We start from the raw sequence: 22,070 nt of genomic DNA on the forward strand, positions 1-22,070 counted from the left end.
CCGGATACTGAATTCATTCTGCGACACGATCTCCTGTCCTGTTTCGTGGCCCGCGATTCTCGCAAACTGGCAAGCCACACCAGAATTTTAACATCATGCTAGTAGCCATTTGGGCTTCGCGTAATCGTGGCGTCCACAGATTTCGGTTTCTCCAGCCTCTCAAAGGCTGAGAGGGGCGGGAATCGCCAGCGTAATGGTCTCGACGCCACCAACCAACCAACCACATGTGTAGGTTACGGAGTATTTTGTCAATCATCAACTCGTCGATCTTGAGTCTCCACAGGACAACATGTTGCAGTAATTTGGTGGCATTTCTACAATGTAGGTGACGAGTATATATGGGGTATTTTGTGACTAACAGAAGCACCATCTCAAACCTTGTCAACGAGGAAAACATCGATTCGCCAATATTCACCGAGGTTCGCCAAAGATTGACTCAAAGATGCCATGAAACGAAATGTGGCTTGCAATATAGATGATTAGTCTATGCGTGGCAGGTGAGGAGGTCACCAGCATCCGTATGGCCTACTCAGTGGGCAAAGATGTTGTCTACCAAACGATGGCAGTGAGGGGTTGAATTTGGGAGCGCATGCGCATACGAACAACAAAAGTCGGGCTTGCTGCTGGGCATGGACAGATGGTGGGCTGGCAGATGTGAAGAAGGGTGGCTGGTTCTTCTCCTCCACGCCGAGCCATCGCACTGAGGCCTCTAGATAACCACATTCGGCTCAGATGTTCGCACCCCATGGCACCGACCAGATGCAGACTGAGACCGGGTGTTGAGTTGCGATTGACGGCACGGCGATGTGTGGATGTCTCCAGCGAGGAGGGAGGCTGTTGGACTGAAATACCTGCACAGACTCTTGAGCCGTGCTTCACACCTTTGTTGGAGACACCAGGTCGTGGAGAGTTGTTGTTGTTAGATAGAACTCGGGGGACCTTGGAACGAAGAGTACATCTTTTGAGACGATGATGATATCGAACCTCTGTGAATGAACTCAACCTACCCACATTACCTATTTGGTTCTGGAAAAAAAATGAATTGCTGCAATTGAACGCCTAGCGGTGAGCTCCGATTCTCCGCCACGCCACGCCACGCATGCCACGTGTGCACCCTCGTCGTACTCGTTGTCCTCCGTTGCACCTGCAATATTCGCTCCAAGCTGTGGCGTGTGGCTTGAACACGGTACCAACCAATTTTCACGGGTGCCGTGTTGTATTTCAGTGGAAATAGCTCAACTGCAGGTGAGCGAAAGCGGCCCCGGGATCAATTGATAATATCAAACGGGCTTGTGCGAAAGTTCCAGCCAAGCTGCTCAGAGATCCCAACAGCCAGTGTAACATCTGAAGTCGTACAGCAGAGCGGAAAGAATGACGAGTGGGTTTTTTGGTGTTTGCTCGGCATCTTTCCTGTCCCTCTCTTCACGCCGCTTTCTCCTCATTTTTAACTGAGAAAAAAAAAGACTGCCCCGCTCCAAAATTTTGTAGCGTTGTCTGCAGGTGCCAGTGGTGCTGGCAATGCGATTCGTAGTTTCAACACTGGCAGACTCGGATACAGCACATAGTAGTAGTACACAAAATTGAAGGGAAAAGGATACCGCTTTCTTGCGTCACACGACGCGATTGCGAGAAAACTGTTGCTGCCCAAGTCACTGCAAGTGCACTTCTGTTTCGATTGAACTTCTACCATTCCATTCCATTACACTTCTCAGCTCTTGACTCTTCTTTCCACGTTGGTATAACTACGATTGGCCATTCCACTTCATCCCGTCTTTCAAGACCTTCTTCACCTTTCAGTCCCGCTTTCGACGTCTCAAAGGTCAATTCATCACCCCACCAAATTCCACTCGTTCCATCAACAACCGCCTTCTTTACTCTCCCAATATGTCTGAAATCGCACACCCCACCATCAAAGGTATAGACAACCTAGTAACAAACCGTCCCTTGGGAACATACTCTCATGCTGACCCTCATGCGCAGATGGCTGGTTCCGTGAAATCTCTGACATGTGGCCCGGCCAGGCCATGATTCTCAAGGTCAACCAAGTCCTCCATCACGAAAAATCCAAATACCAAGATGTCCTGGTCTTCGAGAGCAGCGACCATGGCACCGTCCTTGTCCTTGACAACGTCATCCAATGCACCGAACGCGACGAGTTCTCCTATCAAGAGATGATCACACACTTGGCCATGAACTCCCACCCCAACCCCAAGTCCGTCTTGGTCATTGGTGGCGGTGACGGCGGTGTCCTCCGAGAGGTGGTCAAGCACGAATCCGTCGAGAAGGCTATCCTGTGCGACATCGACGAGGCCGTCATCCGCGTCAGCAAGAAATACCTGCCGGGAATGTCCATCGGATATCAACACCCCGCAGTCGACGTTCACATCGGTGACGGCTTCAAATTCCTCGCCGACCGCAAGAATGAATTCGACGTCATCATCACCGACAGCAGTGATCCAGAAGGTCCTGCAGAGTCTTTGTTCCAGAAACCTTACTTTGAGCTTCTCTACGGAGCTTTGAAAGAGGGTGGTGTTATTACTACCCAAGGTTGTGCGCTCCCATCTTTCCCTTATGCCCTTTTTGTGGTCCATGGAGTTATAATCCATGGCCTCCCTACAATCACACCCACAAACCCGCAATGATACAGATCACTAACGTTTTGTCCCTTTCCCACAGCCGAAAACCAATGGCTCCACCTACCACTCATCACCAAGCTCAAGAAAGACTGCAAGGAGATCTTTCCCGTCGTCGAGTACGCCTACACCACCATCCCCACCTACCCGTCCGGCCAAATCGGCTTCATGGTCTGCTGCAAGGACGCCAGTCGCAACGTCAAGGAACCCCTCCGCAGCTGGAGCCCCGAGGAAGAAGAGAAACTATGCCGATACTACAACAAGGAGATCCACCGTGCCAGCTTCGTCCTGCCCAGCTTCGCTCGTAAGTTCCTTAGCTGAGGTGACGACGGTCAACCAGGCCCATGAGGCAGGCACGGAGAAGAGAGCGGTGGGGTTGGGACAGGGTGGAAATATTGTAGAAATTCGGTCGGTCGGTGATGATTAGGAAAGAAGGCGATGAAAAAAATCCCGGTCCTGCTGAAATGATAACCATCACGCAGGACCCGGGTTTATCGCTCCTTTTTGCATCCACTCAAAGCATGATACCAGGATGAATTGTTTTTGCCCCTTCTTTCTTTCCTTTTCCCCCCTAATTGGGGAGGCGTGGGGTTATCTTGTCTCTGCAAGACTAGACAGATGGGATTTTGAGATGAAAGACCAGCGATACGTTCCCAGTCAGTTAGCTAGTAGCTAGTCGGGTAGTGAGCTTTGCTAGATGAAAGACAAAAAACAGCAGCAGCAGGAGCAGCAGATTTCTAGACCGGTTAGATGAATCACGTGGGCAGCCTGGCGAACGACAAATAGCGCGACCAAAACACTGTATATACAGCTGAGGTAACTAAACCGGTTTGAGTATCCGTTCTAGTTAGCCCTGGTGCTGTTCTGCTTGCTCACTCAGGCTGTATTTAGAACGAATTGCAGTGCCCGATATTTTGGATTTCCTTGTTCTCCGTGCTGCAACGTATGTACGAACTCACACCTCCCGCGGCACAAGATAATCGGACTGCAAAGTCATCATAGATATATACGTGGAGATGCAAGTATCTACGTCGTGAGTTGTTGAAGCAGCGAGCACGCCTTCACGGCATCGAATAACTAGGTAAACAAGGTCCAAAGGAATCAGAGTTTCACGGGAGAGATGCGTCGTCGGATTGTTGATCCCCCTCGAGGAAATGATGTCACTGCCGACTCGAAGAAACTCCGAGCAGCCTTTCCTTCGAAAAGTGTAAATGAGGGAACGGGCAATGGGCAATGGGCCACAGGGGAAATAAACTGGGGAATCGGTGATGTATGATGATGTTATTGCGGTTTGGCATCATTGGGCGTCTGTGGTCATGGAAGTTCTACCGGTATGTCATCATCGAGGGGGGGGGGGTAGGTAAGGTATTAGGTCGGTAGGTATAACCAGATCAATTTCATCTGGCATGATAATTACCTCCTCTTGTTCGTCAAGCCTATTGAACATAAGTCGAACACCTCGATTTCCCAACCCAGCGAGAATCGAATCGACGTTACATCTCAATCCACGCACACAACCCTCAACGCTCCACAAATCAAACCTCGACTTCGAATTGAAATTCCAAAAATAAACCCTCCCCCGAGAAACAATGTCTCACACAGCCAACCCACGCGCTCCCAAGCCCGACCCATCCAACGCACCTCGCGAGACCACTGGACCCGTCGCCGCCGACTCGCTGGCGGCCGAGTCCCTCAAGGCATCGGGCGGGTTCGCGGAGAACGAGGACGCGCACGCCCTGGGTGTCAAGGGCGCACAGTCGACGCTGAACACGACCGACACACAGGCCGCGACGGCCCTGCCTCCTGCTAGCAGTGGCGCCGCGCGCGAGAAGAAAGAGGCCCTCGCCGCTGGTGCCGACGAAAAGGGCACCACAGGCCTCAAGCTCGATGCCCTTGGCCAGCCTGACTTTGACGGCACCCATAGTCTGCTCGGGTATTCTGGGGGACCGAGCGGTGGTGCTTCTGGGGGCTCTGGTGGTGCTGGTACTACGACTAGTGGAGCGAATGTCAAGGCGGGCGATTCGGATTTCGGGGCCAGTGGTGTGTCCAGCGGTGGTGGTAGCGGACAGGTAGATTCCAATATCAAATCGACAGGTTCGGATCTGTCTGGTGGAAGCGCCGGGGGCGCTGGAAAATCATCGTCAGGTCCAAAGGTGGTATCGTCGACGTCGGCAACCAACACCGCGTCGTCATCCACAGGCCCACCGGCCGGATCTGGTGTGCGACCGCATGTCGATGGCGCCCCAACATATACTGGTGCAGTGACTGGCGACATCCTGCCTGAGAGCACTTTCAAGCCCAAGGGTGAGAACTTGGAGGATGCGGACATGACGCAGAGTATCCCACAGACCAAGACGTTCACGGGGAATGTGGGCGGTGCCAAAGATCCCGGTCGTCTTGCTGAGCGTGACTTTGAGGGTCGGAACAATGAGCCAAACCCTGAGTTGAGACAATCAGGTAAAGAAGATGGAAATCAGACGGGTAATTCGCAGGGCCAGTATGACGTCCTACAGAGTGAAAAGATTTGAAATTGCACGTGGGGAAACCGTGGTGCTATTGAAACAGCATTTCCTGGTTCAGTGACTTCCGCATTGTCGTAACTGTAGCTGGGGTATGTTATGTGAGATGGTGGTGGTGATAGGACAGATAGGACATTGATTGATGAGTTCGTGTATGTACGTGGTGTACCTCAGGGGCAGCCTCTGCTGTGAATAGTTGCAAATTATGTATGTCGGTGTCAAGGTTGAACACTATTTATCGAGTCCGTTGATGAAAGGTCTCAACCTGAAAACTTTACAATATTCAAGGAGCCGGGAACAAGGATAACATGCTAATGCATTGCTGGAGAATGACATTGTTCAAAGTCCGTCAAGTTTCTGCTTTTGTGTTGCTTAGAATTATTTTGATTATCTCTCTTCTCGGCTTGTCTCAGGCATGTCATGTCATCTTGAAATAGACATATGTCCTAGTCACCGAGATCAGATGTTTTCTAGGGTTTGGTGCAGCTGTCTGCCCATTCGAAGAGAGACTTAATTTTGACTCTAAAAGGCCACCTTCATTCGTGACCAGGTCAATAATCGTATTCTTTTCGATGCCAGACATGGTGTAGTTCAGTATGCCTTCTAACCACAATACAGGGCACTGCCTTCCATATCGCTGTCAGGATGATACCAGAGTATTTTCCCTCAAGTTCTGTTTGTCAATCTGAGGTCCTATACGAGATCCGACATGGGCTTTTCATATGCACCGGGTTTGCCAGAGTAGCAGTTGTGCAAGGAGATTGCAATGTCAGGACAACGCCGACAAGCAACTCTGACCCCCCAATTGGCGGCGATCATATCTTCATATCTTGCTAGATATGGCGTTGATAGTTTTGACCTTGGAAAGTAGAGGGTTCCAGTGTCATAAAAGAAAAATACCTCCAATCACAGTGATCTCTAAGCGCGCGATGCCCGTCCTCGAGCTTCAACCAGCGCCTTCAACAGGCTCAGCACTCAAAAAGCCATCGAGGCCCGTCAGAACATCACGAGCGACACCCCCAGCAAAGACAGCTTTGACGACAGTTTTGAGAACATTCCGCTTGATACCACCCAGCCTAGGTTTCCAGACACCGGGGACATCAACGCCCTCTGGAGCTTCACCCGACTGAGGCACACCCTTCATGGTATCTCTCGCCGGTGTATCGATCATGCGGAGAGCGAGAATCTTCAAATCTTCAGCGCCTGCACCACTGCTCCCGACGCTGACGGCAACGACACCGTCAGCGACGGCGAGTTCTTCTCTGCTCGGATCGAAGATGACGCTTTCGCCGACGACCACGACCAGCAGCGTGACGGGAGGACGGACCCCTTGGACTGCGTCGCCGCCACGCGGATACAGGTACGTACTGGCCATCCAGTCGTCGTCGGCGATCGGATCTTCCTCTCCCTCGCTCTTCAGCTTTGGGATTCTGGTGTCCCGCAGTGCCAGATGCGTCGCCATGCTCAGTAAGGGAAGCGGATAGCTAGCCAGGCCGTTTGGGGAGATCAGGAGCACGTCGATGTAGATGTGCCAGTGCCAGCGTGAATTGATGACGAGCTTGTTGAGTAGAGTCGGCGTTTGGTGTCCTGTCTGGTCGGTGCTCTGCGCGGTAGACGCCACAACGAGTGGTTCGCGGAGCATCTCCTCCAGGAATATCAGGCTGGTGTCGTCGTCCCGCAGACCAGGAAGCGTCAGTGTGAGGGTCACCCACTCAGCGACTCCTTTTCCGGGTTTCTTCTGCGCTCCGCTCTCCACCTCCACATCCATGGCATCGTCATCTTTCTCCGGTGCTCGCTGCACGCCGGTTGTCTTCTCGACTTCGAGCTTCACGCCGACTATGGCCTCTCTGCCGTCGCTGAAGCCGACGTGGGCACTGCCGTTGACAGACGGTAGGATGCTGGTCTCAGCGCGCAGAGGGCGGAAATCCGTGGACAGTTGGCGCGCGTCTGGTCGCAGTGGTGGGATCGAGGATAGAGATGTGTGGAGGTATGCGAGTTCGGCGGGTGAGAATGGAAGGGCGCCCGCGAGGGAGGGCATCTTTGTCGGTGTCTAGGGATTGGGCTCCAGACGATCGACAGGCATTGGTGACTGATTTTGAGCTGCTTGTGGGTGAGAGACAAAGGTAGAGAGTGCTCAAATGAGGGTGGAGTTTCCAGATGAGGCGCACCTGTTGCTTCGATAAAGATTGAACTGGAATGTGGGTGATGGTGTTTTTACTGCACCACTGTTCAGATTGCTGGACTCAAAAAATAAAAACATCAGCCATGGAGTGCGGGGTCGGAGTTTATATTTCGCCAGATTTTCTAAACTCCAGGAGAGTTTCAGCAACGACTTGATAAGACCATAATTCTACTCAGTACAATTGAGATTTACTGACAATTCAATGGATCCGTATTGTGGTGTTCTAAAGTACTTCAAGCTTCAATTCATCTTTGTATCATACAAGAGCATCGGAAAAATTAGCCAGTGCCCTGCTAAGAAAAATGACCATGGGAAATACCCCGTCATCCCTAATTTACTGTGCATCAATGCCGATGTTTTCCAATCCTCCATTGACTTCGACAAGTCTCGTCCGAGGGCCTCTCGCCCCGTACACCATTTCCAACAGCTTGGTCTTTTGTTTTTCTCGAACGTCTTTCAGATAGAAGTACGTTCCCTCCAGCCCCTTGATCTGCTGATCGATGGCGCTACCGTTGTCAATTGTCACCGAATCATTTCTCCTCACCAATGGGCTGACAAGTTTGCGCCGGAGTGATTCCAGATTGACCTTGAGTGTCTGCAAGCGTCCGTGATGCTCCATGAGTAAGTGTTTGTTGTTGACTGTTCTTGCGCGCAAGCTGGATAAGAGCTGCTTGTTCTTTTCATACTTGCGTAGAGTGGCTGCATTCGCTCCCATGACTTTGGTCCACAACGAAGACAAGAGATCGTTTTCCAGTCTTTCCTGGGTGTCCGTCTCTCGTACCACTGTTCTCTGTAGAGTCAGGAATTGCCTGTCGATCGATTCGAACAACGAGAACAATGCCACGGAGTGAGTCAATTCGTTGCTGATGGACTCTTCGAGAACGCTCAAAAATTCATGGAAGGTTCTCTGTAATGTGGCTCTCGTTCTTTGCGGTGAACTTGATCCGAAGAGGCCAGTCAGTTGTGCGCCCAACGGAGTCGGTCCCATGGTGTTTTCAAGCAATCCTCCTCGATTCAGTAAACCATGCATATGATCAAAAACCACTCCTGCAATGGAAGTGCCCTGGGCCGATGTCACGCCTTCCAATTCTCGTTTCGCCCAATCCATGACAATCAAAATACTGTCAACATCCGAGTCCACATCAGCGAAGAACCTGGTCAACTCAAGACCGAGCTTTTGTAAGTTCTCGGAAAGCTCGTCCAGAGACTTGACGATCAAAGGGGCGGAAGTCATGTTGGCACTTCTGACCGACTCTCCAAGATCCCAAACTGCCACGCTAGTCTCTTGCAAGGCTGTGATCTGACTGTGGCCATTTTCAGAGTAATAGATCAGTGGTTCAAAAGATTTGGCCAGTGTGGACAGCTTGACCAGGTCAGGTATTGGAGGGGGAATCGGTGGGGCAAGGATGATCCGCAACAATAGGGTGGATAATAACGTGATGCCAATGTAAAATAAAAAAGTAGATTTGGAACTGGTCAGGGCACCAACAGAACGTTTGATAAGATTCACAAGGGCCGTGATGGGTTCGCGGTGTTGAACTTCGGCGTGAAGTTGTAGCCGTATGTCTACGTATATAATATTAGCATCTTCATCATCATATCGTCACAACGACACTTTGGAGCCCCGTACAGTTGTTATGAGCCTCCTCTGCCGGATCATGCTGACCCCAAGTATTACCTTGACCTGGCGCATGATCAACCTCTGGAGAGCGCTCCCTTTTCGGAGAATCGAAGCCGGTGGGCAGTGGTGTATTTACTGCGAGGGTGATATCGGGATCTCCTTCATCTGCATCCAGATAGACATCGGGACTCGTCTGTCGCGATCGCGAGGGGCTGACGGACGGTCGCAATTGGTATTTTCCATATGGATCTTGTCGATACCACCCACTCACACTTGCATTTTGATAACGAAATCCCGGAGGTGACCAGGGCAAACCAGTACTCGATCTGTCATCCACTTCACTCTCTTCATGCTCTGATTTGAAACCGGGAAAGAGGGGTGTTCTGCGCTCCTGGTCTTCAAAGTCTTCTATCGATGCCTCCATCAATGAGTGTGTGTCGGCAGTGGTATCATCCGAATAGAGATGGGGATCGAAAGGCGCGGCAGCCATCATGGCAGCCATAGTGTCAGGTGTATGAAGAGAAGAAAGGACATGTAAGGAAAGTGGTGAGGTGATGCGAGGCGGGGCAGGGGGTCGACCGAACGGTCACTCTCTTCTTGTAGTGATAGCAACGGACGGCGGTCAGTTTTGTAGAAGATGGCAATTGCTACCTAGGTAGGCAACAGCAGCAGAATGAAACAATCACGGACGATGGTTATTGCTGGTATGGTTTCCAGTTCACTTGACGATTCGCAAGTTCATGATTCGGAAGTCATGATGTTTGAAAAGGCGAAATAGGAAAGTCCATATCTGGACAAATGCGGGCGCAGGCCCAGCCTCTTTTCAGTCAAACGCTATTCATGAGATATGCAGTCTGAGGCTATCGTTCAGAAGATCCAGGCAACTCTGCCAGAGACAGAGGGAGCGGGAAGAAAGTTGGAGGCTGGGACAGCTGGCAGTCCCTAGGTTCGTGTTCTAGAGGGGAATCAATCCACCAATCATATATCAACAAAGGGTAATGAACAAGGATGCTTGATGCAAGGGGACCTGCTGGCCACAGATCTAGCGTTCTGTCAATGGAAGCTCTTGATTGGAGTCTGGTGGGAAGACAACAGACCCGAAACCTCAAGGCTTTGTCTGGTAAGACGTTTGGGCAACGAAAAGACACAGACTGGTCAAACCGACACGTGACACAAGATTTTGAGCAGAGAAAAGTTGCTTGATTGTCAGTCCTTCGTAGATGTTTCTGTTTGGTCGACACGACACGGCCACGTGTAAAACGCAGGTACGCCCGTCCAGAAGACACGATAGCAAAACAAGAGATTATGTACAAAGAGCTTCGTCTACCGGCTTCTCCGGAGGCTCTTCGGCATGGCTATGCATTTTCCAAACCAACCCGACCATTAGTTCATTTGCGCCTCCACCGTCTTGATGATACAGCAGCCGATGATTCCGAGACCATGATTTGGTGACATGATCCGGTCTTCTAGCTCGCCTGGGGATAGATGTGAGAGAAAGGAGGTTAGAAGGGCTCTTTACTTGGTCTCTTCGCGCAACCAGCTGTGCAAAAGTTAGCGAGTGTGAGAGAGAAGCTTCGAGGCTGGGGGAAACAAACGTGATCAGATCATTCCTGTCCTTGCCCTTCTTGAGACCACCGAAGGCCATCTTGGTACCGGGGATGTACTTCTTGGGGTTTTCAAGGTACTCAAACTGCGACGAGTCAGCAGGGTAAATTGCGACGGAGATCTGAGTTCTGTGATCTTACCAGAGTGCCCTCTTCCCACGTGATACCCTTCTGCTTGTTGGCATCTGTGTATGAAAAGCCATCGACGGATCCAGTCTTGCGACCGAAAAGACCGTGTAGATTGGGGCCGATCTTGTTGCCCTCAGACTCCTTGACACTGTGGCACTGGGCGCATCTCGTCTTGAAGAGGTTGGCACCCTTCTTCGAGTCACCTAAAGTATTAGATTGTAAGCTTGTGCTCTGTTGCTGAGTCTCTTGTGCACGTCTCTTCGCAGTAGCTTCGAGGCCTTGCTTTTCATGGCTTTCCTCGAAATCTTTGACGTGGAATTGTCCATAAGACCAGGCCATCTTTATCGGAAAATAGCTTCAACTCTTTTGCGAGAAGGATTGAAAGATGGGAGAGGTGGCAAATTGTGGTGCTGGTCTTGACCTGGTTGGAGGCATGGTCGAAGATCGCAAAGGTCGATAGCCATGACAAACGACCGAGAGTGAATAGTGAAGGGTGATCGTGAATGCCGAAGCAGTGAAAGCAAGGAACCGTTAAAGCAGGTGGCGACGAAGCTGCTACGAAGCTCTGGTGACATGAGGAAAGGGAGACTTACCGTCCTTGAACTCGTCCTTGCCCATTTTGATTTGAAGATGGAAGAGGTAAATGTACAAAGATGGCGATTGAGAATGACAGAGGGAGCTTCTTGGGTGGAAGGAAAGCTTAGGTGTTGATGTATGTAGAGTGACGAGAGAATAAAGAAGGAACTTTGAAGCAAAAAGTTGAGAGCGGAAACGAGGGAGAAAAATGTATGTATGACGGCGTTGAAAGCAGCACCAGGACAGTTGATCCAGTGGAGCGAAATGCAGTCCACTGCCCAGGTGGCTTTCGTTCGGTCCAAGGCACCGTAAACTGTTGACGGTTGCGCCTAAGAGGTGTGGTTGCTGGTTAAAGCTGCTTCGGTGGCCCGCCCCTAGGAGCAGACCCAGCATCGCCTAGCGAGTAACATCGACTGACACCTGAAATCTCTTTCTTCCGCCCAATTACCGTGAGCGTATTACCAGTATCGGATCCAATGGCCCACCAATGTCACGCACGAAGATTTCCCGGCGCCTCACTTGTGCATGCGCCACACCAAAATGCCCTCACAGTTCTGATTCCTCTTCCGACCTCTTCCTGTGCTCCTTTTATTTGGACGGGTTCGGAGCAGTGGAATTCTATCGGCTATAGTCCTGACTCCTGAATCCTGAGATCTTTCGGTGATTGTTCTTGTGGAAAAAAGAGTCAAAAGTCCAGAGTCCATCGCCCTGGTCGGCTGCTCCTGCTTCTTTTTGACTTCTGAGAACTCCCTCGTTATTACTGGCCGAGTACAGCAGCTCCAACCCCAATTCAAACGGATTCCCGAATTATGACGTCTTACAGATTCAACTTCCAAGGTTGTTTTGCGTGCTTGCGACCATCATTAAAACATCATTGTCATCGTCGGCGTAGAACTTGGACAGCACGGACGACGTACTAAATGCATCCATGGATCATCAATCGAGATTAGTGAGGCCGTTACTATCTTCGTCACAATCAATACAACTCACCTCATCCATCAGACCACCGCCAATCTTGGATCTTAGTCACACATTACTAGTCGTCCCTGGGTAGTCTATTGCAACCATACCCGAAATCAGATACTGACTAGTTATTCTCTACCGGAACGTCATTCCAAAGTCGCCCAAAACTCGTCTATCAACTGGTGTCGTTTAACCGCGAGATCAAAATCCCCATACGCCTCCCCAGCAGCATATGCCTCGTATAACCTCCCAATATTCTGCCCCTGTGTAGGTAAATCGGTCCACTCACTCCCGCCTTCATCCCAGGTGATGTCTTCGACCTCTCCTTTCTCCGCATTCGAGAATCGAATACTCGTCGCCGCTCCAATCTGGGGTCCCGCGCTGGCGAACTCCACGGCCAACTCCCCTTTCGTCCCGTATATCTTCCACACGGAGCCTGGACCGTTGATGAACCTGTCACCCGCCCTCAAGTGGAAGCTGAACACCGCGGGCGGACTCCTGTCCAACCGGCCCTGCAGCAGAATCTGATCCGGCGTGTCTTTATCGTAGAGCTCCTTCGACAACGACCCGTCCTCTTGCGTGATGTGCATCTTCGGCCTGAGATTGCCCGCCAGAGGCACATACTTCCCCGGCGCCAACTCCCCCAGCGCGTAGAAGATGGAATCCAGAATGTGGCCACCATAGATGGTCAACAGGTTCCCACCGACCTTGCGATCCATAAAATAATGATACCTGTTGCCCGCCGCATTGTTCTGCCACACGTGTATCGCACCCTGGAAATTCACACTGTGGATGTCGCCCAACGCGCCCGAGTCGACCAACTCCTTGACCTTGCGCACACTCGGGGCCACGCGGCCCTGCAAGCCGATGATGGTCTTGAGGTTCTTCTGCTTGGCGAGCGCGGCCATCTCCACGGCCTGCGCCGTCGTCGCCGCCAGCGGCCACTCGACGTAGACGTTGCGCCCGGCCTGGAGCGCCGGCATCGCGACCTCGTAGTGCGTGTCGGCCCGCGTCGACACCACGTACAGATCGACGTCCGGATCCGCCGCCAGCGCCTCGTACGTGTCGTAGGCCTTGGTGCTCTCCGGCAGGTGGTGCGCCTTGATCGCCGCCCGCGTCGACTCCAGCGACGAGTTGCACAGTGCCACGATCTGGAAGTTCGGCGATGATGCCAGTCGTGGTAGATGTGCGAGCGTCGCCCATGCTCCCGGTTTGCTTGATAGCCCCACGATGCCGATGCGGATGGGTGCCATGGTTTGCTGACGTGCTGGGATTGGTGACGTTGAGTGTTCTGAGAGGTCAACGGGGAGATGGATGTTAGGATTCCTATATTCACCAGACGGCTCTTTGTGAGAAGGAAGTCGATGGCTCATAAGAAGCCTGACGTCGGTTATACATATGGTTACACCACATGAAGGAGGATCAACCCCCACCTCAACTGTGGTAGGCTGACAAATTGGGGAAGCTATCCGACATATTGTTAATCGTTGGTTTATTCCACGCCATCCTCCCTGTGTTTGACTCGGCCCTGCCTTGAGGCCTCTTTGTCATGTTGGAATTGGCGAGTCGCCACGGCTCAATATTACTCCCTGTGTCACTAAGCATCGTGGTAAGACCAAAGGATATTAATCCTCAATGCGTCCCAGGCCCACCATACCTGGACATGATATGTTGAGATTTGAATTTCTAGAACAATTGATCAAGAAAGACACCGTGATTCTGGTTATGTCGCTTCTCAGTCTGGTCCTGTATGTTGACATCTTCACCATGAACAGGTCATAGTCTATGTACTCAATCACGTCATCTCTCGTCCCTCGTTTACATCTCTCATTCTCGCTACAATGTATGTATCTATGCCATCCTGTGTTTACTCACAGTTTACCTCCAGCCGGCCTTTTGACTACGTCTAGTCAATGCGCACCATTCTGCGTGGCTTCACCAATCTCACAGAACGCACGGAAAGTCACAAGCTCCTCGGATGTGCTCTCAATGACCAACTCAGCAGTGGCACCGACGAAGTAGACGTAGCCTTCCTTCAGATCCTCCCTCTTCGGTCCCACACTGATAGTGCCCTCTCCACTCGTAGCAATGATGATGCTTGGCCCAGCAATGCCCTCGAATGTAGCCTTGGCGCCAGTCTGCTTCAACACTGTGCGTACAACGCTGAACTCTTCAATAGGCGGGTCGTAGAGGAGCGATTCACTGTTGGAGCTGTAAGCGGTGCTGTTCAAGGTGACGTATGGGTAATCGACAGGCTGCAGGAGCTGCTGCTCAGGTGGATCATGGTCGTAAGTCAAGATGTCCGTGAGAGTGTTGACGTCCTGGAATTTGGGTGTGAACCCAGATCGAATGACGTTGTCACTGCTGGCCATGCACTCGATAATGTCACCAGAGATATATGCGTGGATGTCATCCGCCTTCAAATACATTGCTTGTCCAGGTTGTAGCTTAACGAAGTTTAGGAAAAACAAAACGAAAAGGCCGATGTCTTGAGGAAATTGGCTATTGCACCGTTGGACCAGTTCCGCCAGCTCTTCGGGAGTATTGACGCTGGGACCAGGCGTGATTGAACCTGATGCTGCAAGCTCGACAAGTGCTTTGGATTTCTCGGCCACGAGACTGCGATCTGATTTCATCAAGTGGCTAAACGCAGCCTTGAGGCGAGCTTTGGCTTCTGAAAGATCAGGGGATGACTGCTCAGCAACCTCTTCCAGACCCTTGGCATCGCTTTCACCAACCAAGTCCCGAAGAGGAGCAATAGTGGACAAAAAGTGTGCAATTTCCTTCAAAGGACGGAAACCACAAAGACCCTCGAAGGGTGTGATAGCCAAGGTCATCTCAGGCTTGTGGTTGTCGTCAGGGTAGTTCTTGGGGTCTTTGGCGTGAAGTTGTTCTGCAAGCTTCTTATTGGGGTGGGCTTGGATGGACAACGCTTTGTTGATGGATAGAACTTTGAAGAGGAACGGTAGCTTGTTCTTGTACTTTGAAGAGATGTCTCCTCCTTGTAGTGCTTGATTGTCCGCAACTAGATCAAGAAGCGACCGTCCAGTTTCGAGATCCTTGGAGGGTAGTGAAGGGTGGGTACCCATCCATAGCTAGAAACAAGAGCAGTTGGCAAGAGATCAAGACATGGACACGAAGACAGAAAGAACGAACTTCAGCATATGGCTTGTCTTCTTGAATGGAGAAGGTATCAGAAGGAGTCGCTGCCGCATATTTTGCAGCCGCCGAATCCTTGCCAATTTTTCCTTTGTGATGATCAGTATGGAACAGTGCTGAAGACAGTGTATCATCACGACATACCCCAGTCATAGCTATTACAGCCTAAAGATTATCAGAGCAATGTTCTGCAATATCTAGACCCATACTTACCACATTGGAGACGGATTAGTGGCACTTGCATGGTGACGACGGGATCTGAGCAGGACTAGTTTTGTGATCTTGGAGTTTGAAAGACAGGAAAGAAATTGAGTCTGCCGATTGCACCTCAAACCACAGTCAGTTTATGAGAAGCACAGAAGCGATAGAAGGAGCAAGTCATCAAGCGGTGAAAAGATTGAAAGCCACAGTCAAACTTAACGTGTGTTTATGATGCCCGCTGATTGGCACGGTGCACAAACTCACCCGCCAAAAAACCGTGGAGCAAATGATCCGTAAATGTCGCTGGTTGAGTACGGCTGCTACGGTGGACCATAACCTCATACTTTCCCACTGGCAGGCGAGGTTCTTCCGCGACGATCATTATTGGTAAACCAATCGACGACCATGATCCTAATTGCTATCCCAGCCATACTCATATCTGCAAAATAATCGCCATTTTCTTCTTGTTCTTTTGGTCATTCTCTTGAAGCTGTTCTGTCAGTGTATGGGCTTCGCGCGATCTGATTGTGGCTAGGCCATCAGCATACCTGCTGTTTGATACCCCTCACAGGTCTGGACAGGCGCGCCTTGTCATAGTCTTTCCTTCGGGCGCGAGTGTCTCTTTGTGAAACGTGGAGAAGTTACTTGGATCTTTTTTCAATAAACCCTTATGTGCGCCCATCTTTAGGCCGCGGTCGCACGGGTCATCTTCAAATCTATCCGGACCACGCCTGATTGACGCTTCAACATGACTTCGCGTCCACGGGCTGGCCGAGGAATGACCGGCCGTGATGGCAAAGAATCAGATCTCGAGAACGAGATGTTGAGCAGAGCTCTTGAGAGTCTACGAAAAGCACAGGGTTTCAACGATCATTGCCGGAGATTAGGACAGGAGATTGTGGCCTTGGAGGAAGAGATCAAACTAATTGGACGTATGTTCACCCTTACTCCTTACGTACCTCAGTGAAGATGGACGGCATTTGACACGTGGATGTATCACTGCTGAGGAGACGATACTGGGTCCTTTTGTGCTCTAGACACTGTTCTGTCTACTTGGCTGATCACGCTCCATCTAGACTCGACACCCGACCAGCATAAACGACTTGACTCTCTGTACAGGGAAAACCTCCGATATTCCGAATTGGAGAAAAAGGTACATGACGAAGAGGACATTATTAACAATCTTGCGATACTGGCTACGATGAAGTCAAATGATGACATCGCTCCCCGGAATGGTCAACCAAAGTCTCGGAAGAACCAACGGCCTATTGTTGAGTCAGATGTGATTGTTGAATCTCCTGGGCCCAGTCCAGGCGATGGGCGGCTAGAAATGATCAAGCGTGTGAAAGGAACATCTCAAAGAAGTTCCAGTACCGCCAGTCAAAACCGTGCAGCGGCAGCTGCTAGTGCTAAAGACGACGGAGCCGAAACTCATCGAGGGGTTCAAGCGGAGAAGGCAGGGCAGCTTATTGCTGGTACCGAGGTGTTTTACAAGTATCCCAAGGACCAGCAAGAACAAGAAGAGGGAGTGGGTATCCATGGCATCATCAAGAAAGTGTGGCAGGACAAGAAACCGTGGGTCATGTATACAACTGGTGAAATTGATATTGACTGTTTGCAGTATCCAGTACGACGTGAGGGACCCGGAGGACGACCCTTCGGGCAAGCAGACCGTGCGGAAAGCAACAGCACGAGATCTTGTCCCTATCCCACAAGTCAATACTGGTGGACCACAATTCCCAACTGGAGGGAATGTGTATGCCAAGTATCCAGATACAGACACGTTCTACCGAGCCAGAGTCAAGAGCTTCCAGAAAACCGTTTACAGCCTGAAATTCGACGAGGATGATAAGGAGATGCTCGTTGATGCACGATTCGTGCTGGACTCGCGGTTCAAATGAGAAGACGATCTCACGATGATGACAATTGACGACAGCAATGAAGGTGGATGGAGTTGGTGGTGGCGGTGATGATATTGGGGGAATATTTTTATCATCTTATTTACTGATTGAGCATGCCTTTGCGTGCCAAATAGGCGGCACCCGAGTCGGCCCAGACCTCATATACCTTGACTTTGTGATGGTCATCGAATTCTAGAACATAGGTGAAAACCTCATCCCATGCTTGGCCAGTGCTTGTCCATGTGAAGCGTGCCTCTCCCCGGACCGAGACTTTGGTGGTTTCTAGATCCACGACAAAGTTGCTGAATTTCATATTCTCATATCTCAAGTTGGAAGATAGCAAGTCAAAGTATTGCTTGAGTCCATCTTGACCACGAAAGTCGCGACCTAAGAAGGGTGCGAGTTGTGGAAGCCCATGTTCAAGAGCTAGTACATCATCGGACTTTGAGAAGTGAGAGAGTATTTCTTCTGGTGGCTTCTGCTGTGCGAAAGCATCACAAAATGACCGGGCGGCTTGCAGGAGATTTTGGCGGGTGTTGGCAGCCATTCTCGGGCGATAAATGGGAAGCCGAGGGAGTTGGAGGGGTCCCTTTTATGGTTAAGAGGGCTTCACTATTCGGTACCTAGACGCCTGCTCTGCCTCGTATCACCAGTTAAGAGTAGGTAAGTTCTGCTTAGCAATTTGTCAAAGGTCACCCATGGTGCCCTCTGCCGCTGGTTACTCAGAGTTTACCAACCGAGGCCTTTTTCCGCCGATGAGGTTCCGTCAGCAAAAAGTCGAAGCGATTTCATCATTTCTGAGATCCCACTCCCGCTTCACTTCCGAACCGCCGTCTTCTCCTCTTCCCTCTCCTCTTGCTTGGATTTACCCCCCACCACTGACAACGATCACTGATCAATAATATGCGGTAGTATACTCGCTGCATACCTACCTACTCCGACACTCTGTTCCGCTTTCCTCGACTTGTACATATTTTTTACCTCGCGCTTTCTCTGCTTCCTGCATTGCTATGTGGTTTCTTCCCTCTATTGACTGACCTTCATCTTATACATATACTACACCATGGCACTTCCAGCCGAAGAACTCCCCGCCCACTCCTCTCCCATCATCTCTCCCCTTCCACGCCCTTCTGCCGGCTACTTGAGTAACTGGTCCGACGTCCATGATGGTTCGCCTGGCACACCCAATCTGCCAGACAATCTGATATCTCCAGCATTTACTCCGCCGGCCACACCAGGAGCTGCCACTCCTTCTCGTCATCTGCACTCCGAACCAAAATCCACCCCAGTCGATACTTCTCTCGATGAACCTTCCTTAAAGCAGCCTCGGCTGATCGAAAAGATTCCGCATGTAGAATGTCTCGTCCGCGCTCGGATTCCCACTACATCCGGAACCGAGATGTTCCTCCACCTCTACCAGAATGACATTGACAATAAGGAGCACCTGGCTATTGTCTTTGGGAATAACCTGCGGAGTCGGAGTCTAGATGCCGAGAGACCGGGAGAAACCGAGATGGATCGTATGATCCGAGGGGCTTATACTGGTAGATTGAGACCGGGTCGGACAAGTTCAAGAATCGACCCCGACCAAACCAGGCGACCAATTGGCCGAGGTCGTCAGCGAAGTGGTTCGGCATTGAAGAACGTCACAACAGTCCCTGAGGACGATGTCCTGGAAACCACCCAGACTTTGCCAGCGCAATCAGTCCAACCGGTAAACCATTCTCAAGATGAACAAACTTCAGGGAGCATCAAAGACACCCCCACGATTGAGACCCTGCTCGATAGCGTACACTTGACTCAGGGGGATCCAAAGCCTCCACTCGTGAGAATTCATTCAGAATGCTACACAGGTGAAACAGCTTGGTCAGCTCGGTGCGACTGTGGTGAGCAGCTTGACGAGGCAGCTCGACTCATGTCACTTCCAACCTCAACGGGTGGTGTCATCGTTTATTTGCGCCAAGAGGGCCGAGGAATTGGATTGGCGTCGAAGTTGAAAGCGTACAATCTGCAGGATCTGGGTAATGACACAGTGGAGGCAAATCTTCTGCTGCGTCACCCCGCCGATGCTCGAAGTTATGGTCTGGCGACCGCAATTCTTCAAGATCTCGGATTGGGATGTGATACAGATGCGAATAAAGCGCCATCCGAACGAGGGATCAGACTGTTGACGAATAATCCCGATAAAGTGAGAGCCGTGGAAGGGCCGAATAAGGAGGTTCGAGTTCGTGAGCGCGTTGCCATGATCCCTATTGCTTGGAGGACAGGTGGGATTAAAGGCGTTAGAGGCGCCGAGATCGAGAAGTACTTGGAAACCAAAATCGGTCGTATGGGCCACATGATCCAGGAAGAGTGAAGACGGATTACGAAAAAAGGGTTCAGCATTTCCGATTCCGACCCTCGTAACCATGTTGTGGAAGACCTTCAACGGACATTCAATGTCCGTCGAAGAACACCATCACAATGCCGGAAATCATCGCTTCTACCAAGACGACAGCGGAATTCCACCCGAGGCATCACATAGCTCACGAGGGCGGTTTTGGCAAACATGTCTGGTCAGGAGGCAAAACTCATGTTTTGCACAAGAAGTGGCTTTCAAAGTATGAGATGTCATGCGGACTCAGCACAGGCTTCGTCGATGGTTTTCGGCCATATACTCTGGACGACTATTTGAGATGGGTCAACACAAGTTCATTTCCCTACCCTACGCAACTCAGAAAGTGACCAAGGGTCCAAGGCTAGTGGATCCTACCAGCTGATCATTCAAGACAACAAGTGTGACCCATTGGGGTTTTCTCGATGGAAGACGTGGAATGCCCGTCACACAGAAGATCCGATCGCCATCCCGTGGGAAGCGTGGAGGAGAGCAAGAGGCAGCAGCCCTGTGCTATACTTCGGGAGTATTCCTGATATGATTTCTCGAGTTCTACAAATGACCAAGCCAGAGCCAGAGCACATCGATACTAAATATGTTTTTTTACTTTGATAAATATCATCTTCCAAACAGCGACATGGGCATGCATAGGTGGAGGGTACCAAGGTGTAGGATATATATCATCAAATTAAGTCAAAACATAGTTCGAAAATCCTTCACACCACACTTACATCGCATCTTTGAGAAATTCACATCAGGGCGAATGTCCCTGTCTCTGTCCCTCCCTGTTCGTTCAGTTTTGATGCGGGATTATTGGAGTAGACAATGGGTTTCCGAGATTGATTTGATATACAGATGTGTGTGTAGAAGGGAGTTTTCATCTGCGGGCAATGTACTCGAATGTTGTACATACATAGCTTACAATTCACCCCCAGCCCGGGTATATCGTCAGGTCGAACTCGAACCATGTCAAGAATATACATGCATATTGGCGATGACTCGAGGAAGTCCAAGTCCATCTCTGCCGGCCCGGCGACCCCTCGTGGAGCGGGCGAGATCATGTATGTGGCTCGCTTCGTCAATGCCCCTACTACCATATTCCGAAATACAGCTTCCGCTTCCTCTGCTGCTGCGGCTGCTGGGGCGTGACATCTTCGACCTCAGCCGGAGCATCACCTCCAACGGCGGTATCGCCAACGACTGCGGCGGCGGCGGCGGCCTCGACTGGCTTCCCATCAGCACCCAACGGGCCATTAACGGGTTTCAAAGCCCATGGATCAGTCCGGATCAGCGACGCATCCCTCCCGCCACTCGCGCGCTCATTGTTCGTCAGTCCATCATCCCACGGCACGAGGCCGCGCACATCGATGCCCTCCTCCTCCTCGGCATTCAGATCCTCCATGCCGTGTGCGCGCCGATACAGGCGGCGTTTCTGTGCATCGAGGATTTTCTTCTGCCGCGACGCTTCCGTCTGCTGCGACGTGTATTCCACGTGCAGGCGTAGCACGGACAGGCCTTCGCGGATGTACGTGATCGGGTGGAAGACCAGGCTCGAGATGGGTGGGATGAGATGCGCGAATGGTGAGGTTTTCATGAATGTCACCGTCAGGGAGATGCTTGCTAGGATCACCAGTGTGCCCTGTTGCGATGTTAGAGACAAGGGAGATTCATGAGGATTTTGGTGTCTGGGAGAGAATCTAGTGGAAGCGAGATTTCAACTCACGATCGTAATGTACATGTGAATCGCACGGTTGGTCAGGAACCAATGCATGAACGTTCCCTTGTTGGGGAACATGTGCGGGTACGATCTTGTCCGCTGCTGTTCTCGTTCAGAGTGTGTCGTGCCTTGGTTATATGCTGCTGGCTGGGGTCTTCGACGGCCGAGGCGTTGTGGATGTGATGGTGGACGGAATTTATCTGGCTGTTCAAGCACGATTGGTTTGCTGGCGCCGCTGGCGCCCGCGGGTGGAGGAGGAGTAGAGTTTGCAGCATTTCTGGCCGGCGCGGAGGTCGAGAACGAGGCGCGCAGAGACTGGAGGTTCAGCTTGGACTGGCCTCCTCGTACCACTCGTCGCTGCTCTTCTGGTGCTGAGTGGGAGAGCAGTCGCAGCTGTGCGAAGCCTGTCCTCGGCCGTGTTTTCAGTGCGCTTCGGAGACATGATTGGCATATCGAGAGTGTGAGGCTGCGTGAGGCCATTGCTGGAGCAG

At 51.2% G+C, this 22,070-nt stretch overlaps 11 protein-coding genes across 11 annotated transcripts; 4 read left to right on the plus strand and 7 right to left on the minus strand.

Annotated features, from left to right (window-relative positions):
• Positions 1-1,884: 1,884 nt before the first annotated feature.
• Positions 1,885-2,954, plus strand: SPE3 (putrescine aminopropyltransferase; the record flags this gene model as incomplete). The annotated part of the gene is made up of 3 exons (XM_064848431.1): positions 1,885-1,915; positions 1,981-2,547; positions 2,677-2,954. 3 exons carry the CDS (start codon positions 1,885-1,887, stop codon positions 2,952-2,954), a joined length of 876 nt encoding a protein of 291 aa, XP_064711055.1.
• Positions 2,955-4,222: 1,268 nt separating this feature from the next.
• On the plus strand, positions 4,223-5,161 carry LTR84_004859 (uncharacterized protein; the record flags this gene model as incomplete). Its single annotated transcript, XM_064848432.1, has 1 exon — positions 4,223-5,161. One exon carries the CDS (start codon positions 4,223-4,225, stop codon positions 5,159-5,161), a length of 939 nt encoding a protein of 312 aa, XP_064711056.1.
• Positions 5,162-6,098: 937 nt separating this feature from the next.
• Positions 6,099-7,190, minus strand: LTR84_004860 (uncharacterized protein; the record flags this gene model as incomplete). Its single annotated transcript, XM_064848433.1, has 1 exon — positions 6,099-7,190. One exon carries the CDS (start codon positions 7,188-7,190, stop codon positions 6,099-6,101), a length of 1,092 nt encoding a protein of 363 aa, XP_064711057.1.
• A 478-nt stretch (positions 7,191-7,668) lies between these two features.
• On the minus strand, positions 7,669-9,457 carry LTR84_004861 (uncharacterized protein; the record flags this gene model as incomplete). The annotated part of the gene is made up of 2 exons (XM_064848434.1): positions 7,669-8,900; positions 8,965-9,457. 2 exons carry the CDS (start codon positions 9,455-9,457, stop codon positions 7,669-7,671), a joined length of 1,725 nt encoding a protein of 574 aa, XP_064711058.1.
• A 1,013-nt stretch (positions 9,458-10,470) lies between these two features.
• On the minus strand, positions 10,471-11,027 carry CYC1 (iso-1-cytochrome c; the record flags this gene model as incomplete). The annotated part of the gene is made up of 3 exons (XM_064848435.1): positions 10,471-10,495; positions 10,551-10,645; positions 10,701-11,027. 3 exons carry the CDS (start codon positions 11,025-11,027, stop codon positions 10,471-10,473), a joined length of 447 nt encoding a protein of 148 aa, XP_064711059.1.
• Positions 11,028-12,373: 1,346 nt separating this feature from the next.
• Positions 12,374-13,480, minus strand: LTR84_004863 (uncharacterized protein; the record flags this gene model as incomplete). Its single annotated transcript, XM_064848436.1, has 1 exon — positions 12,374-13,480. The coding sequence occupies one exon, from the start codon at positions 13,478-13,480 to the stop codon at positions 12,374-12,376; it is 1,107 nt and encodes a 368-aa protein (XP_064711060.1).
• A 657-nt stretch (positions 13,481-14,137) lies between these two features.
• On the minus strand, positions 14,138-15,630 carry PMI1 (Mannose-6-phosphate isomerase; the record flags this gene model as incomplete). Its single annotated transcript, XM_064848437.1, has 4 exons — positions 14,138-15,322; positions 15,384-15,475; positions 15,531-15,551; positions 15,600-15,630. 4 exons carry the CDS (start codon positions 15,628-15,630, stop codon positions 14,138-14,140), a joined length of 1,329 nt encoding a protein of 442 aa, XP_064711061.1.
• Positions 15,631-16,335: 705 nt separating this feature from the next.
• On the plus strand, positions 16,336-17,488 carry LTR84_004865 (uncharacterized protein; the record flags this gene model as incomplete). The annotated part of the gene is made up of 3 exons (XM_064848438.1): positions 16,336-16,519; positions 16,664-17,162; positions 17,209-17,488. The coding sequence occupies 3 exons, from the start codon at positions 16,336-16,338 to the stop codon at positions 17,486-17,488; spliced, it is 963 nt and encodes a 320-aa protein (XP_064711062.1).
• Positions 17,489-17,588: 100 nt separating this feature from the next.
• Positions 17,589-18,035, minus strand: LTR84_004866 (uncharacterized protein; the record flags this gene model as incomplete). The annotated part of the gene is made up of 1 exon (XM_064848439.1): positions 17,589-18,035. One exon carries the CDS (start codon positions 18,033-18,035, stop codon positions 17,589-17,591), a length of 447 nt encoding a protein of 148 aa, XP_064711063.1.
• Positions 18,036-18,551: 516 nt separating this feature from the next.
• Positions 18,552-19,844, plus strand: LTR84_004867 (uncharacterized protein; the record flags this gene model as incomplete). The annotated part of the gene is made up of 1 exon (XM_064848440.1): positions 18,552-19,844. The coding sequence occupies one exon, from the start codon at positions 18,552-18,554 to the stop codon at positions 19,842-19,844; it is 1,293 nt and encodes a 430-aa protein (XP_064711064.1).
• Positions 19,845-20,952: 1,108 nt separating this feature from the next.
• On the minus strand, positions 20,953-22,059 carry LTR84_004868 (uncharacterized protein; the record flags this gene model as incomplete). Its single annotated transcript, XM_064848441.1, has 2 exons — positions 20,953-21,501; positions 21,586-22,059. The coding sequence occupies 2 exons, from the start codon at positions 22,057-22,059 to the stop codon at positions 20,953-20,955; spliced, it is 1,023 nt and encodes a 340-aa protein (XP_064711065.1).
• Positions 22,060-22,070: the final 11 nt, after the last annotated feature.

Source organism: Exophiala bonariae, assembly GCF_035927105.1.
Source record: "Exophiala bonariae strain CCFEE 5792 chromosome Unknown scaffold_2, whole genome shotgun sequence".
Taxonomy (NCBI): domain Eukaryota; kingdom Fungi; phylum Ascomycota; class Eurotiomycetes; order Chaetothyriales; family Herpotrichiellaceae; genus Exophiala; species Exophiala bonariae.